General features: G+C 39.0%; 1 protein-coding gene across 1 annotated transcript in view; it reads right to left on the bottom strand.

Annotated features, from left to right (window-relative positions):
- Positions 1-2,219: 2,219 nt before the first annotated feature.
- The window catches only part of ANKRD13C (ankyrin repeat domain 13C), a 38,644-nt gene continuing 26,599 nt past the window's right edge, over positions 2,220-14,264 (bottom strand). Inside the window, exons 8-13 of the mRNA XM_063137483.1 lie at positions 14,063-14,194; positions 13,569-13,730; positions 11,860-11,939; positions 9,832-9,930; positions 7,915-8,015; positions 2,220-6,833 (exon numbers count right to left, since the gene is read on the bottom strand). Of these exons, the coding sequence (XP_062993553.1) occupies positions 6,703-6,833; positions 7,915-8,015; positions 9,832-9,930; positions 11,860-11,939; positions 13,569-13,730; positions 14,063-14,194 (705 nt within the window). The 3' untranslated portion in view covers positions 2,220-6,702. The remainder of the gene's footprint in view (positions 6,834-7,914; positions 8,016-9,831; positions 9,931-11,859; positions 11,940-13,568; positions 13,731-14,062; positions 14,195-14,264) is intronic.

Genomic DNA, 14,264 nt, shown 5'->3' with positions numbered 1-14,264 from the left:
AACTAGTACTGCATTCTAGAATCACATTATGGAGTTCGTTTTTATTCTATAAGACTGCTTTGGCTATTGGGAGGTATAATATTTATTTCATTTTTATACTGCCCAATAGCCGAAGCTCTCTGGGTGGTTCACAAAAATTAAAACCATAATAAAACAAGCAACAGTTTGAAAACACAAATACAAAATACGGTATAAAAAGCACAACCAGGATAAAACCACGCAGCAAAAATTGATATAAGATTAAAATACAGAGTTAGAACAGTAAAATTTAGTTAAAACACTGAGAATAAAAAGGTATTCCGCTGGTGACGAAAAGAGTGCAGTGTAGGTGCCTGGCAGACCTCTCTGGGGAGCTCATTCCACAGCCAGGGTGCCACAGTGGAGAAAGCCCCCATCCTAGTAGCCACCTGCCTCACTTCCTTTGGCAGGGGCTCACAGAGAAGGGCCTATAAAAATGCAATAATAGTGGATTTAAATTTGCCTTAGAATTTTAGAAAGGAGTGAAGAGACAAATGAGAAGATAAAGGTTCAGGGGAAAGTTTCACTTCATATTAGCTAGTCTCCTAACTTGAATAGTTCTACTAGGGTGTTTGTCAATTAAGTTCAGAGCATTCTGCCATCCTTGCCTGGGGGAAAAAACACTTCTGTAATTGACATCTAATTACAGTACCTACTATAGGATGCAGAACACAGGTACCAAATGCAAGCCATTCATGGTGTGCTTAAAGATGAAGATTTAAATAGCCACTTACGGTTTTTAATAGATGGGGTTTCTTTCAATATCACAAAGTTTTACCCCTTCTCTCCACCTTCCCTTAAGGCCAAAGATGTAATGCTTCCTGAAGTATTTAGCAGTCTGAAAGCAAAGCCACTGAGGGTTGTAGGTGGATGTGGTAAGGGAAAAGGAACGGAATGAACACTTTCCTTCATGCGCCTGCTCTCATGAAAGCATCTCATCCTTCCTTCAAAGCACTCTAGGCCCTTGCCCCCTTATGAAACTACTGCTTGTGACTCCCTCATTTAGCTCCATTCCACTTAGCTGCTTTCAAGAAAATGGCTTTTCTCTTGTTGGCCCTATCCCTGGAACTGTTTCCCAGAACCCTGCTGTTCTAATCCCTCAAAAGCTAACTTTTCTATGAAACCTTTGCCGTGACCCTGTACTAATCTAAGCCTCTGTAATTATGAAGTGCATGATCTTCCCTGTTGGCTTTGTGTGGCTTCCTAGATTGTAACCCCTTTGAACAGCAAACTGCCTTAATGTCCTTTGTAAACATGCCATGCACATAAGTGCGGTATTATATAGTCACACACTCCACACCAGTGTACATTCAATGCAGAAATTTGTCTTTTGACTACTTCCATTCACATAAGTTGGTGACAAGATTGGGCACTTACATTAACACCTCGCATCCAAGGACAGTCCTATAGAAGATAACACTTTAAAGCTACATAACACTTGAACTGCAGTTCAGGACTCTGGATAGATTTATGTACCAGAAAACTCATTTCTGCAAACAGAAATAGAAAAACACCGTAGAGTCTAGACCATTCTCCCACTTCCTGATGCGAAGGTATTTGGGTGATACACTGGATCTAATGGGAGATATTTGGGTGATACCCTGTAGATGAGCAGGATTTCTGACTCCCAATTATTTAAAAATGGCAGCAATAAAATGACTCCCCTCCCACCCTAAATTATACAGCTCAACTGAAGAAAGATCTGGATAATTAAGAGTAGATTTTTGTATGGAAAACAAGAGTAGAGCTTAAAGCCTGGGAGGGGAAACACCACAAAAAGGTAGGAACAAACCATTTTTTTTCTTTTAAATGAAAACCATTTTCCAAGGGCTTTTGGAAATTTTTCATGGAAATAAGTCCTCCCAGGCTTTCACATCTGAGTCGTGTGCAGTTCTGGTACTTGGAAGCAGAGCAAGTGCGGTGGTGTCTCAGTATCTTGTGTGACTCCACAGAAGCTGTGCTGTTACTACAGCTTTTCGAAAGCATCCATTATACCAGTTCTGTTCATTTCTCTTAGTATTAGCAGATTGCTGCTAACAAGAATAGGACCCTTGCCCTGGTGAAAGTACTGACCCTGATGTTTCTTACTTGGATAACGTGTGCTGTACCAACTGATTCCAATGTGTTTTAAAGGGATAATGTAATACCATTTTAACAGGTCTGTAGCTTGCCACCTGAAATTAAGAGACTGAACGCAAATGCACTGAAAATTGAGGATTTTATTGAAAAACTGACCAATAAAATGTCCTTGTGAAAGTGGTACACTGTAACAGCCTTTTTGTAATTCTTAGTCTTCCTCTAATATGGAGGAAGTATCCACACATGGTAGAATATAGATTTGAAAATGTTCATATGTTCAGTTTCAAAAGCAAACAGTATCTTTTGGTCTTAATTCTAAGTGGTGCAACCAAAAAACCTATTAGTGAAGGTGAGTTTAGATTAGACAAAACACATGAAAATATACCAAAAAAATGCCATTTAAGTTCCCACAATTATAAACTGTCAAAGGAAAAACTGCAGCATTAGAGGAAGTTAATAAAGTTTAAATAATGTCATATCTTTAATGAACCAAAAACAAGTATATATATTTAAAAATGGACTTTTTGAATATATTATGCTTCAACTTAAGGTGAGTTTCCAGCGCAGATTGATATCCACAGGTGTACTATCTGATACAAATTGCTAGATATCCATGAATCACAATTTCAAACTTAATAAGGTGATTGAAACGACAGCTGCTTGGAAAGAAAGATGATTCCCTTTGCCATGAAACAAAGCAATTATTTGGAAGACCAGTAAAACTTGAGTTTGGTTAAGGAAGAGTTCTAGGATTTCCCCCCCAAAAGATTCCTTATTCATGCGTAGCAAAACATTTCTGCTAGATTATTAAGAGGACTTACTTCAAGGAAGTTTCAGAAGGCTCTTGGAAAATAGTGAATTTAACTTGTATTTACTTTATCTGTCCAAAATATTTAGAATGCTAATTGCTTCTCAAAGATATTAACTCTGACCTAGACGCATGGAAGAGGTACTTTATTCTATTACCTGGCCTCTTATGATACCTACAGTGTGAATCCTTACACTGTATGAACTTTTTTTTTTTTGGTCATAATGCAACCCCATACCCCACTTGTGAGATCCAAAATCCAAATGACCCCAAAGAACTCCAGGACATAGGAAAGCTGTCATTCTAACCAATGGGGATGCATTAAAAAAACGACGTGCAAAAATGCCACACAGAGGTTTCCTAATTGTGACTACTACGTCAGAAAAGAATGTGAATATCCAACCGAAAAGGAGCCACAATAGGTGCTGTGAAGTGCTTAACTACTAAGTGCTAAACAATTTGCTTCATTCATGCCAATTCTTTACTGACCAAGCACCAAATCTTAGATTGGAGACTTACTAATCAATCATTTGCTCAAAGTGTGAGAACATAACTGCATGCATAGAGCTCCCTATACTCGAATGGCTTTCCCATTTATCACAAAGAGGGTCAATATACAAGAACATTTTTGTATGGGTGGATCATCTTCCCAAATTCATGAACTAGAAACTCTATGCATGCAAGAAATCTCTGTGTACGTGCATCTAGCCTCAGACAGATCAGCTGCAGTGGGCACCAATTTTTCCTGAAATGCAGTACTGTTACAAAACACTCGCATGTAACTAAACATTTTAAAATGAGATTAGATTTTGATACAATTTATATTCTATCAAAGCCAATGACAGACTGTTGGCTCCCCCCCCCCTTTTTGGGTGTAAATAGTCTAGAATTTCTGAGGGCTCACATCTGTCCTCAAAGATAGTGCAGCACCTCTTATATTTTTGTTGAAATTAAAATAACTTACTAAGACAGGATTGTGACTTTATCAAATAGGACAAATATCTCCATTGGGTTAGATTCAGACTTACTTATGCTTACTAGACCTATTAAAATCAATGTAATTTAATTTAGTCATTACCAACTAATGGACTTCAATGGGTATATACTAAGCATGACTATGGCTGGATCCAATCCATTATTTTTAACCATTGTGAATGGAAACCCATTTGCTAGACATGAGTCTGACAGCTCTTGGGCCAATATTTATTTTTGTAGACATCTATGAAAGACAACTTTGGCATTATTTACCCAATAATTTTAGATATAGGAGATGACCAATTGCATATTTCCACAGTTTAGTGGCCATCACCTAATCAAGCCCATTCTGCTCATCATTCACTTATGTGAGAACAGAACTGTAAATTCCTGTAAAGCATCTCCGTATTGTTTTAAGAGGTCCCTACAGGATTGATAATACAAAGGGCAAGATCCAACATTATGTGAGCAGACTTCCACTCACACAACAGAACCTTCCCTCCCCCGCCCCCCAAATCTGCTCCAGAGAGTCCCCCTACCCCTCCAGCAACCTTACTCGAAGGTGCTAATAGGATACAACCCATAGTGTCAGGAATTCAAACCCCATGCCTCTTCCAGGAATCAACTGGCAGAGGAAACAGAGTAATTAACTGACAAAATGCCATTTATCTATTTCATTATCTATTTACAGGGACTGGGTTGCACCTCTCATAATGGATACTGATAGTGAAATCGTACTTTTCACAATATGGCACCTACAACAATACACACAAAGTCAATCAATGCCCTGTTCACACGCAGGGCTGTCAGTCTTCACCGTCAACATCAGTTAAGGTTGGAGCTTTAAACAAGTTTCCAATATTTCTGGAATTGGGCCCAACAGTTATCCCCCATATTAGGTCATAAGGCTCGTTTTCTGGAGTTGCCTCTTTGTACATGCAATAGTACAAAGCTACAGCACTTGGGACAATTCTTGTACCTTTTTTCCTGACAAAGCATTATGTGGCTCATGAGTCTGGTTTTATTGCGTGCTGGGACTCACCTCACTCCATTTCACATTCCAAGTTATCACCAGCAACTGGGTGTGTTACCCAGCATGGTGGTTTTCTTCAAGTCGTAAAGTGACTTGAACAGTTTCCAGGAAAAAAAAGATTGACTAGACTGCACAAAGAATATACTTCTGAAAATATTTACATTTTTGTACATTTACACATCACTGGAAGCTAAACCTCTGAATACAAATGAACAAAAGTACTGACAGTTTTGGACACATTCTTTCCAGTAAAGCAAAAAGGCTAGGTTATCTTCAAGTTTCATACACTGGAACCATGTGAAGATCCTAAGTTTTTAAAACCCATCTGAAAACAACCACCACCATTCTTCTTTCTGTACCTACCCATGCTGGAAACACCCTGATTATTCCTGTACATTTTTTTTTCCTTTTATTCATTGCAAGCCCTACTCATTTCTCCTAGGTTTTCACTTAGGAAAAGATACTTAAGCTCTGAGGTTGTTGTTCTAATATAACTGCATATATTCCCTAGTGCAGCTGCACAGCAATACAAAGTTAGTGTTGTTTATGGGCAGCTTTCATGGATCAGATAAACCCCAAAGAATGGGACAGTTCACATGATCATCACAGGCAAAACAAGCCATGGTGGCCTGCTTACGCCATGATGCATGCAGAGTGCGAATTGCATAATCACCTGCCCGCCCACAGCTCGTCCTGACATCCAAACCCAGGTGGCATGGCTTGAGGGGGAAACAATCTTCCCCCCCCCAAAAAAAAATCCAAAAATAACCCCATCGTTTATTTGAGGGTTGTTTCCCTCTCGCACACTATGCCGCCCAGGTTTGGACGATACAGCAAGCAGCTGTCAGGCAGGTGATCATGCAAATTGCTCCTGGCATGGACTGCAGCTTAAACAAGCTACTATGGCTTGTTTAGCCTACAATGATTGTTCAATCCGGTCAATGTCAGTGATTCAACTTGGGGACTAATGAGTAATCTCCAAGCATGCTCTCCAATACACCAAGGACATTTCCAACCAGCTTGAAAAAATAACATCTGCAGTTTTCACAAGAAGATCAGTAAACAACTTTCAAAGGAGAAACTAACAGTTTGGGAAAAATATGAATAGCACCACAATGAATTGCACTAAGGTGCTAAAGGAGGTACCTTATTCCCTGCAGAGTGAATGCTCTAGTTCTGAAATGTATTGCAATAAGGTAAATGCAACTGTTTAAATGGTTACCATTTGGTTCATTCATCTACAGAAAATCAATTCCTTTTACGATATGCTCAGCTGATGTTCAATTTATGGAATATTACAGAATTTACAATTTATGAAAACAAAGCTTAAAGGAAAGTTATGAGTCATCTTGAGTAAGGTGGATGTTTTGAAGGGCAAATAGCCAGGTAAGACATTTTAGTTTTTAATGTAATGGTCCAAGAATGCTTTTTATTACCAAGAAACGTAAAAATGTAAAAACAAATTACAGTCTTTATAGCTGTTATGTAAGTATGTGGAGGGTGAGGGTGGGGGTTGTCACCGAGGTGCCAGGCTACCATGCTTGCAGGTCTGGATGTATAAATGCAAGTGACACATCCGGAGACCTGCTGTCATTTAGACACTAGATGGATGCGCTCTATATGGTACAACTGATTGAGATTCACTCTGTGTTCCCTTTCTGAATTCATTTAAGCAAGTTTTATCCCTTCCAGTTCCACCCACTGTGAGACACAGGTCTGTGGGTTATCTGCATCCTCTCTTTCTGTGGCATGCTGGTATTCTTTATTTGCTGCTAACTTTCCAGTTGAGTTAGAGATCAGGAAAGCGGCTAGGGTCCTCCTTGTAGTCATCAGGAATTGTGAAGATTGATTCATCAAACTCATCATAGCGAAACTCCTGAAAAGTCACAGTGGCCGTGATGGTTGGAAACACAGGTATATCTAGGAAGAACAGAGCAAGAGCATTAGTTGGACTGGGTATAACTCAGTGCACTGTAGTATGGGGCATTCGTTTCTTTAGAAAAGGATTTCTCTAAGTCTGTACTGTTAAATTCAGACAGTAAATCCTTTGAGCAGGGACTGTGCTACTTCTGTGCTCTGTATGACACCCAGCAAGATTTTGCTGAAAAGTTGGGCTGGAGACAGGTTATAGTGACAGACAGAGAGAGTGGGGGGGGGGAATATGAAACAGGAGGTTGCATTTCATGCATTTTTAAAAAAAACAGACATGGAGGACCCCTGTGCCAGGACAGAAGGAGCTAATCCTTTCCCACCTACACACAGTATTAATGACCCCCCCACACAAAATTTCACACCCCGGAAGTGAAGTTGCTCCTGACATAATAGCAGCTTTGGAGCATGGGGATTTTCTTCAGGAATGCTGCACAATCCTCCCTAGACAATCCTGATTGCCATCACATGACTTTTTTTTTTTAAAACAGATACATGGAATGTGTGACTGCAGTTCACATATTGCCTCATTTGGCTCTTAGGATACACAGTGAACCAGTTCATATGATCAAAATAAGACACTGTGGTTTGTTTAAATTGTGGCACATGCCGGGCACAATTTCCATAATCAATATCTGGGCACAATTTGTCGCATCATCTGAACCTGGGCAGATGGGGGTTTTTGGAAGAGGAAACAACCCTCCAATGTTTGAGGGTTACTGGAGGGTTGTTTTCCTGACCAACAATCCATGCCACTAAGGTTTGGGCCACACGACAAGCCACACAAAGGCAGTGATTATTGAAATTGTGTCCTGCCTGCGCTGCAATTTAAATAAGGCATGATGGATTATTTTGATCATGCCAACCAGGTCACACAGAACTAGTTATGCAGCAACTCCATTTCCTATTACTGTGATTTGCCACCCAGTACACTATGAAATGGCATGTCTATTTCTCTCCAGGGTCTGACTATATTCCTCCTACAGCATGAGTGGCAACCCACTGCATTTCTCATTCCAAAGATTAACACATTTCAGTAACAAACCATATTCTTGGCAGGCTGATAGCTCACCTAACTTTACAGGAAAGCCTGGTGGAAGTTTCATCTGCACAAATTCCCGCAGTTTGTTAAAGTGCTTGAAGGGTGCAATTACTTCTAAAACATTCAATAACCTGAAAAGAGAGCACATGTGAACATATCATTTCTTAGCAGCTTCAAGATTTACTCACACTAGCAATTTGTATTATAAGCAGACGAATGGTAATTATAAAGCAAATACCTGCAAAGGACTTGAGCAACTGAATCAAGGTGCTTCAGGGAATATATTACTCTCTGCCATTGATAGCATGAATCAGATTGAATTATTCTAGCTAATACAATATAGATTAAACAAGAGTGGGTCAAATACTCCCAAATCAATTCTGGCCTAGTGCTGCTCAGAGATCAAGATAACTAAGGATCCATTTCCAGTCAACTTCAGAAGATTTGGTAGGATGGTTTCCAGATTTTCTTTCATCTTGCTTAACTAAGTTTAGGACTTAATTATTTTCTCTTAGAAGAGTTCAACAGCTTAGGCTGTAGTTTCCAAAGACTATTAAATCCCGTTTAACCAATTAAGAATTCCAGTTGTAAAGATCCAACCGAAAAATGAGCTTCCTTTTGAAGCTAATAATTTTTCCATACTAATCATAACACTGGAACAGTTTTCCAAAATTCCAGTTTAGGAATTTTCCATTATGGATGATGTAAGAACTAGTTGTCAGGCCATACAAACAGCAGATATGGTAAAACAAAACAGAAAACTAGACTTTTCCAAAAGCAAGTTACCAAATATTCCTATATTTACATTCCTATTTGTGTGATGATTCCTTCACACTGCCTCTTCAAAGAATCCATTTAAAGTGGCTATCTATTTATATTATAGGTACAGTGTTTGTACTTGCTCACTATAGAGACAACATGTACTCAGTGCAGTATATACCTGCACATTTGTAATTCTAACATATATATAATCTAGTAGGTGGAATTTAGAACTGCAAAATGTTTAGCTTCTCACCCTTTTTAAAAGACCAATTTTATAGCCCTTACACTCTGGAAAAGAGTTTCATGTACAGGTTTTGCTTTGTACCAATTCACTGGGCATTTTGATGGATCTTCAATACCCTGCATAGCTCTCCATTCCCACCCTAATGTTTCCTATTGCACCGCCAGTATCAGAGGCAGTATGCCTATGTACACCAGTTGCTGGGGAACATGGATTGGAGGGTGCTGTTGCACTATATTCTGCTTGTGGATCCCTGGTTGGCAGCTTGTTGGCTACTGTGTGAGCAGAGTGCGGGATTAGATGGACCCTTGGTCTGATCCAGCAAGGCTCTTCTTATGTTCTTATGCACAAACGTCCTGGCCAGTTAAGTCCAATCTCCATGACTTCCCTTCACTTCCTCTAGTTGATGTACTTGCTGAAATACTTTAAGCCTTTTGGTCCTTCGATTTAGAATAAGTCACACAAATTTCATGTTCTCCGGATTCTGAGAGCAGGATACAGGTCTGCTTATAATGGACAAAATCTGGGAACTGTTTTACAATAGATAGCAATTGTTATTTGATTTGTAGTACAGTTTCCAAAACTCTTTGTCAACAGTGGATTATGGATTTCTTACACAACACCAAATGATGCCCCCTCTGTTTCCATTTCCCCCTAGTATTTCTGGTGGAAGAGTATCCTAAACCAGTCATTTCAGAAGCTGTACAATTTCCGTGCTTGTAAAAAATAACTACTGACAAAATATACACAGAGTTTTACAATCTTGCTTACCTGCCTTGCAACTTATTATGCAATAGAACAATCAGAATCCTAATTCTCATCTAGACAAGCTGGTTTCCTATTCTATAACAACGTATTACATTGCAGTCTCTGAAATAAGCACAATTATCTATTCATCAATATCTTTTTAGATACATCACAAGCAGCAGACAGTTCAGACTTACGATTCAATTCCTAGAGGAAATTCTTGGCTCATGGCTATTGTGGCTTTAAATGTTTTCTTGCTTTCTTTGCAGACCAGTTCCCTACCCAAATGAGGTGCTCTGGTTAAAGAAAATTAAAATTAAAACCTAAGTTACACAGACAATAAGACTCTGGAATGCATTTCTGCTGTGCTGGAAAACAGGCTGACAGAAGTTGTTTTATTTAACGAAGCCAGGAATAGTTCAGATAGCAGCAACCAACATGGGAAAGCTGCCCAGGCTCTAACAGATTAAAGTAACTGAAAAAGGAGAATGATATAAAGGCACACACAATTTGTCCATATAGGATTTCACACAGTTAAGTGTGAGCTCTTTCCCCCCCCCCAAATATTTTTATTTTCTACAATACTTAAACATACACCATTACAATTAAAGAAAACAACATACTACATAAATGTTGAATAACATCAATATCATATCTATATAACATGATCAAACTTAACATATAAGTGCACCCCCCACCTCGGGATCTCATTCCTGATTCCAAAATCTCATACTTTCTTCTGCTGGTGGTTTCCCACTTCCCTTAGAAAATACAGATATTAGGAACTGTTTCCAGATTCCTTCAAAATCATTTGTTTTAGCTATACCTCTTCTCAGTTTTATATTACAAGTCAATTTATCATTAATAGCTATATCCCATACTTCTTTGTACCATTCTTCAATACAATAATCCCCTTGAATCTTCCAGTTCCTAGCTACAATCAATCTTGCTGCAGTCAGCAAATTCGTTATCAATTCCTTAATTTCTTTTTTACATTTTAAATCTTCAAATAGTGACAGTAATGCAACTTTTGGTGTTCGTTCTATCTTCATTCCCACAATTTCTTCAATCTCCAAAAACACCATCTTCCACAATTTTTGTACATATTTGCATTCCCACCACATATGTAAATACGTTCCTTTCCCCCCACATCCTCTCCAACAATTTGCTGAGTGCTGATTATTTATCTTATTTAATCTAACCGGGGTTAGGTACCACGCTCTTAAGAGTCAGTGGCCAGGATCTAAAGAGCTGTTCAGTGAAGCCCAACAACTTGTACACCCAGTTTCTCTCTGAGAAGACAACTCTCATACATTTAAAAAGCACTCTGCCAGTGTGGTATGGAGGCCTACTCTTTAAGAAACAGACTCTGGGTAGTATCCAATGTTTGCCCTATGTAGAAAAGACCCATTGAAATGAATGTGTCTTAAGTTAATTATGACTAACATATTTTTTCCCATTTCAATGTCTCTACTCTACATAGGACTAACACTGGATAATACCCATTCAAAGCTCCTTAGCCATGTGAACATGTTTCACTGTTCTTTGGATATTGCCCAATGAGTCCCACTTTAACAAGAATGGGAATCGTGCAGAAACTTTTTTTTAAGGAATAGATGTGCCTGGGTAGTAGCAAAGGAACCTGCCTGTGTGCATGCACACATGCGTGTGTACATATGTGCACACATATGTGGCTCCCTGGCACTACCTGATGCAGTCATCAGGGCCAAAAGGTTTGTGAATCCTTGGTGTAAGAGAATGGTTTCACATGTTTATCTTTATATTCAATTCGGAACTAGTTCTGTCAAAGCAGTATTTATGAGGTTAGCCAAGGACAGCATCTTATACAAGAAATTTGGCTGTCACGGCCAGTCTCATACATTATTAAGTTTCACAAGTATGCACTTTTAAACACTGATAAGGGCAAAGCGCAGAAGCTATTTGATTACTTCATGCATCCTGATAGAGAGGTTATTCTCTCTGCAGAAATTGCTTGGATACTTTTCTAAAGAAAGACTGCCAATGAAAATAAATCACTATATAAAAACCAAATAACATGCAGAAACACATTTCTTTAAAAATGCTTAGACTCTTTATTCAATCGTTCAAAATATGCAAGAGTATAATGGTTTTTGGTTCCTGATAACGTCAAATACCTTACATCGTCCACAAATAACCTTAGCTACACATAGCAGTAGCTACCTCCATATGTATGTAATACTCACTTTCCATTTTCTGCAGATATGTACTCTTCCCACGTAATAGTGTTGGGTGGAGGTGGAGTAAGAGACTGCCTCCTGACAGGCTGTTTAAGGAAAATAGATGAAATCTTTGTAAATCAAAGCACCACCTTCTAACCTATAAGCACATCTATATTTATTTAGATAGTTATTAACAATATTAATATTCCACCTTTTATTTGGAACAATTACAAAATAAAACCAAACAAAAATTAAACTAGTAAGCAAAACAGTGACATGGTTCGGATGTAACAACAACCCTGAGTAAAGGTTGAGTATGGGTTATAGCTGAACTGTGCTTTGTTGTTGAATTGTGAGTTGCCCTGCATTATGGGTTAACTGTAGGTTAACCACAAACAACCTAGAGTTCACAACCCAACAACTATGGTTTCTCTTCCTGGATTTTCCATGATTAACAACCCAGAGTTAAAGCACAGTGTATGTAACAACAACCGACAATACAACAACAAACCATGATTCAGTAACAACTCATAATCTAAATTATTGTTACATGTAAACCAGGCCATAGACCTGGTGCCCTCAAGATGTTTTGGACTTCAACTTCCATTGCAATCAGTAGGGCCAATGGTCAGGAATTCTGGGAGTTGTACTCCTGGATGGCTGACTTTCCTGGAAATTTGACTTTCCTGAAAGGTTGGCTTTCCTGAAAGGTTGGCTTTCCTGGAAGGATGACTGGCCTCTGGCATCCTTCTTCAGGCAGAGGATTATGTTTCAGCATCAACAGTGCAAGCCACTGTTTGGTTCACTGTAGCTTGCTGTCAGCAAGCCTTTAAAAACCTAATTTATAAATTGACCTTTCAACTATTAAGCATGTTATTAGACTATTCTGTGAAAAAGCAGTATCCTGAACATTTAATTGACAATGAAAGCACCATCTTTAATAGCCTTTACAGCTTACAGAATTAGTAGCATTCTTTCAATGTGGTAAAACTATAACATGCCAGCATACGTTGTGCATGTTGTGGTGAAAGATTAGAGGCTAACAGTATTGTGCATGAGCACAAATAGCACTCTCAAATCTAAATTTAAGTTATTCAGGAAACATCACGCCACCTCTTAGGGGGAGAGAAGAAAGCAGCACACATTAAAAACAAATCTTCAAAGTTTCAGCTTCCTGGCAAAAAATAAAAAGGGCCCCTGTCCTGAAACTATTCAGAGAAAAGGAACTGGAAAGCTGGCAGACTATCAGCACAAAGCAGATGGAGGGAATGGCAGGGCTGGGGGAGGCATCCAGGAAGAAGTCTACCGAATAGCATGAGATACTCACATTCCTATTTACTAAATGAGAAAAAATGTATTAAAACTAAGGGGTCATTGTCTGGATTTCAGCACTTCATGTCAAATATATCAAAGGAAGATGTTTCAACTAACCCCATGGCCACTTAATATGTGACCACGGTAATGAATTAGTAGACAAGTCAAGGCCCAATCCAAAAGGTTGCATATTAGGGTCAATCCATTCTGGGTCTTCCAAAGTCCTTGCTTCTGACCGTGCCACACAACCCACCACTGAAACTCAACACGCAAGCCTATGTGGATGCCCAAGGAGGGAGCTCTTTGTTGCTGGGGTTTAAGATTGCTACTTCTTCCATTCGCGAACAAATATTCAGATTGCTGTTTCAAAACTGACATATGTAGTTAAAATGGCCAATTTAACAAAAATTTAACTGTACCTCAAAGTTTTGTTCCATCAAGTTTCCACCTTTACTCAAGCTTTCCATGATAGCCTTGTTTCGAAGAATATCTTCCTCACTGAGATGTTCTCGTCTTTTCCTTGATTCTAACACAAGCCCATTAACCAGGTAGAAGTCTGCCAAAAAGTTCCCTACCCTTTCCTGCAAATAAATAAATAAATAAAACACAAACACACAAACACACACACACACGCAGCGTTTGATGCAAAGACTAAAATTGCCAGAGAACTTGAGCCTTGCCTTTTATTGTCCACCTGATCAGTGTCTATATTCTTTCCCACGTTCACTCTTCTTTCTTCAAGCTTCATTGGAAGCAGACTCTTCTAGAACCCTGACCTTTACCATCCACTCTGCTCTCAATCCAGATCAGTAGGACAGCAAACATGATAGCCTCTCATATCATCTTACTGCAATCTTTGTGGGGGCATACTAGCATAGGACAGATGGATGTCTCAAAATACAAACAGGCTTACTGTTTTATCTTCTCGGAAAAGCCATCCTGTTTGGGCACGTGTGAAGGTAATTGATTTGGTTGATAATGTTGCTGAATAAATATCGCTGCTCATCAAAATGTCAACTTCTTCCTCTGTTTCCATCTCAGATTCCTGAGAGAAAAAGTATAATTCCATGTTTAAGGAGGAAAACAGTTAAATAGAAGCATTACCTTCTATTTCA

The sequence above is a fragment of the Elgaria multicarinata genome, chromosome 1, assembly GCF_023053635.1.
Source record: "Elgaria multicarinata webbii isolate HBS135686 ecotype San Diego chromosome 1, rElgMul1.1.pri, whole genome shotgun sequence".
Classification (NCBI taxonomy): Eukaryota; Metazoa; Chordata; class Lepidosauria; order Squamata; family Anguidae; genus Elgaria; species Elgaria multicarinata.
Note: the sequence above shows the minus strand (reverse complement) of the source record. Positions and strands in the feature narration are given on the sequence as shown.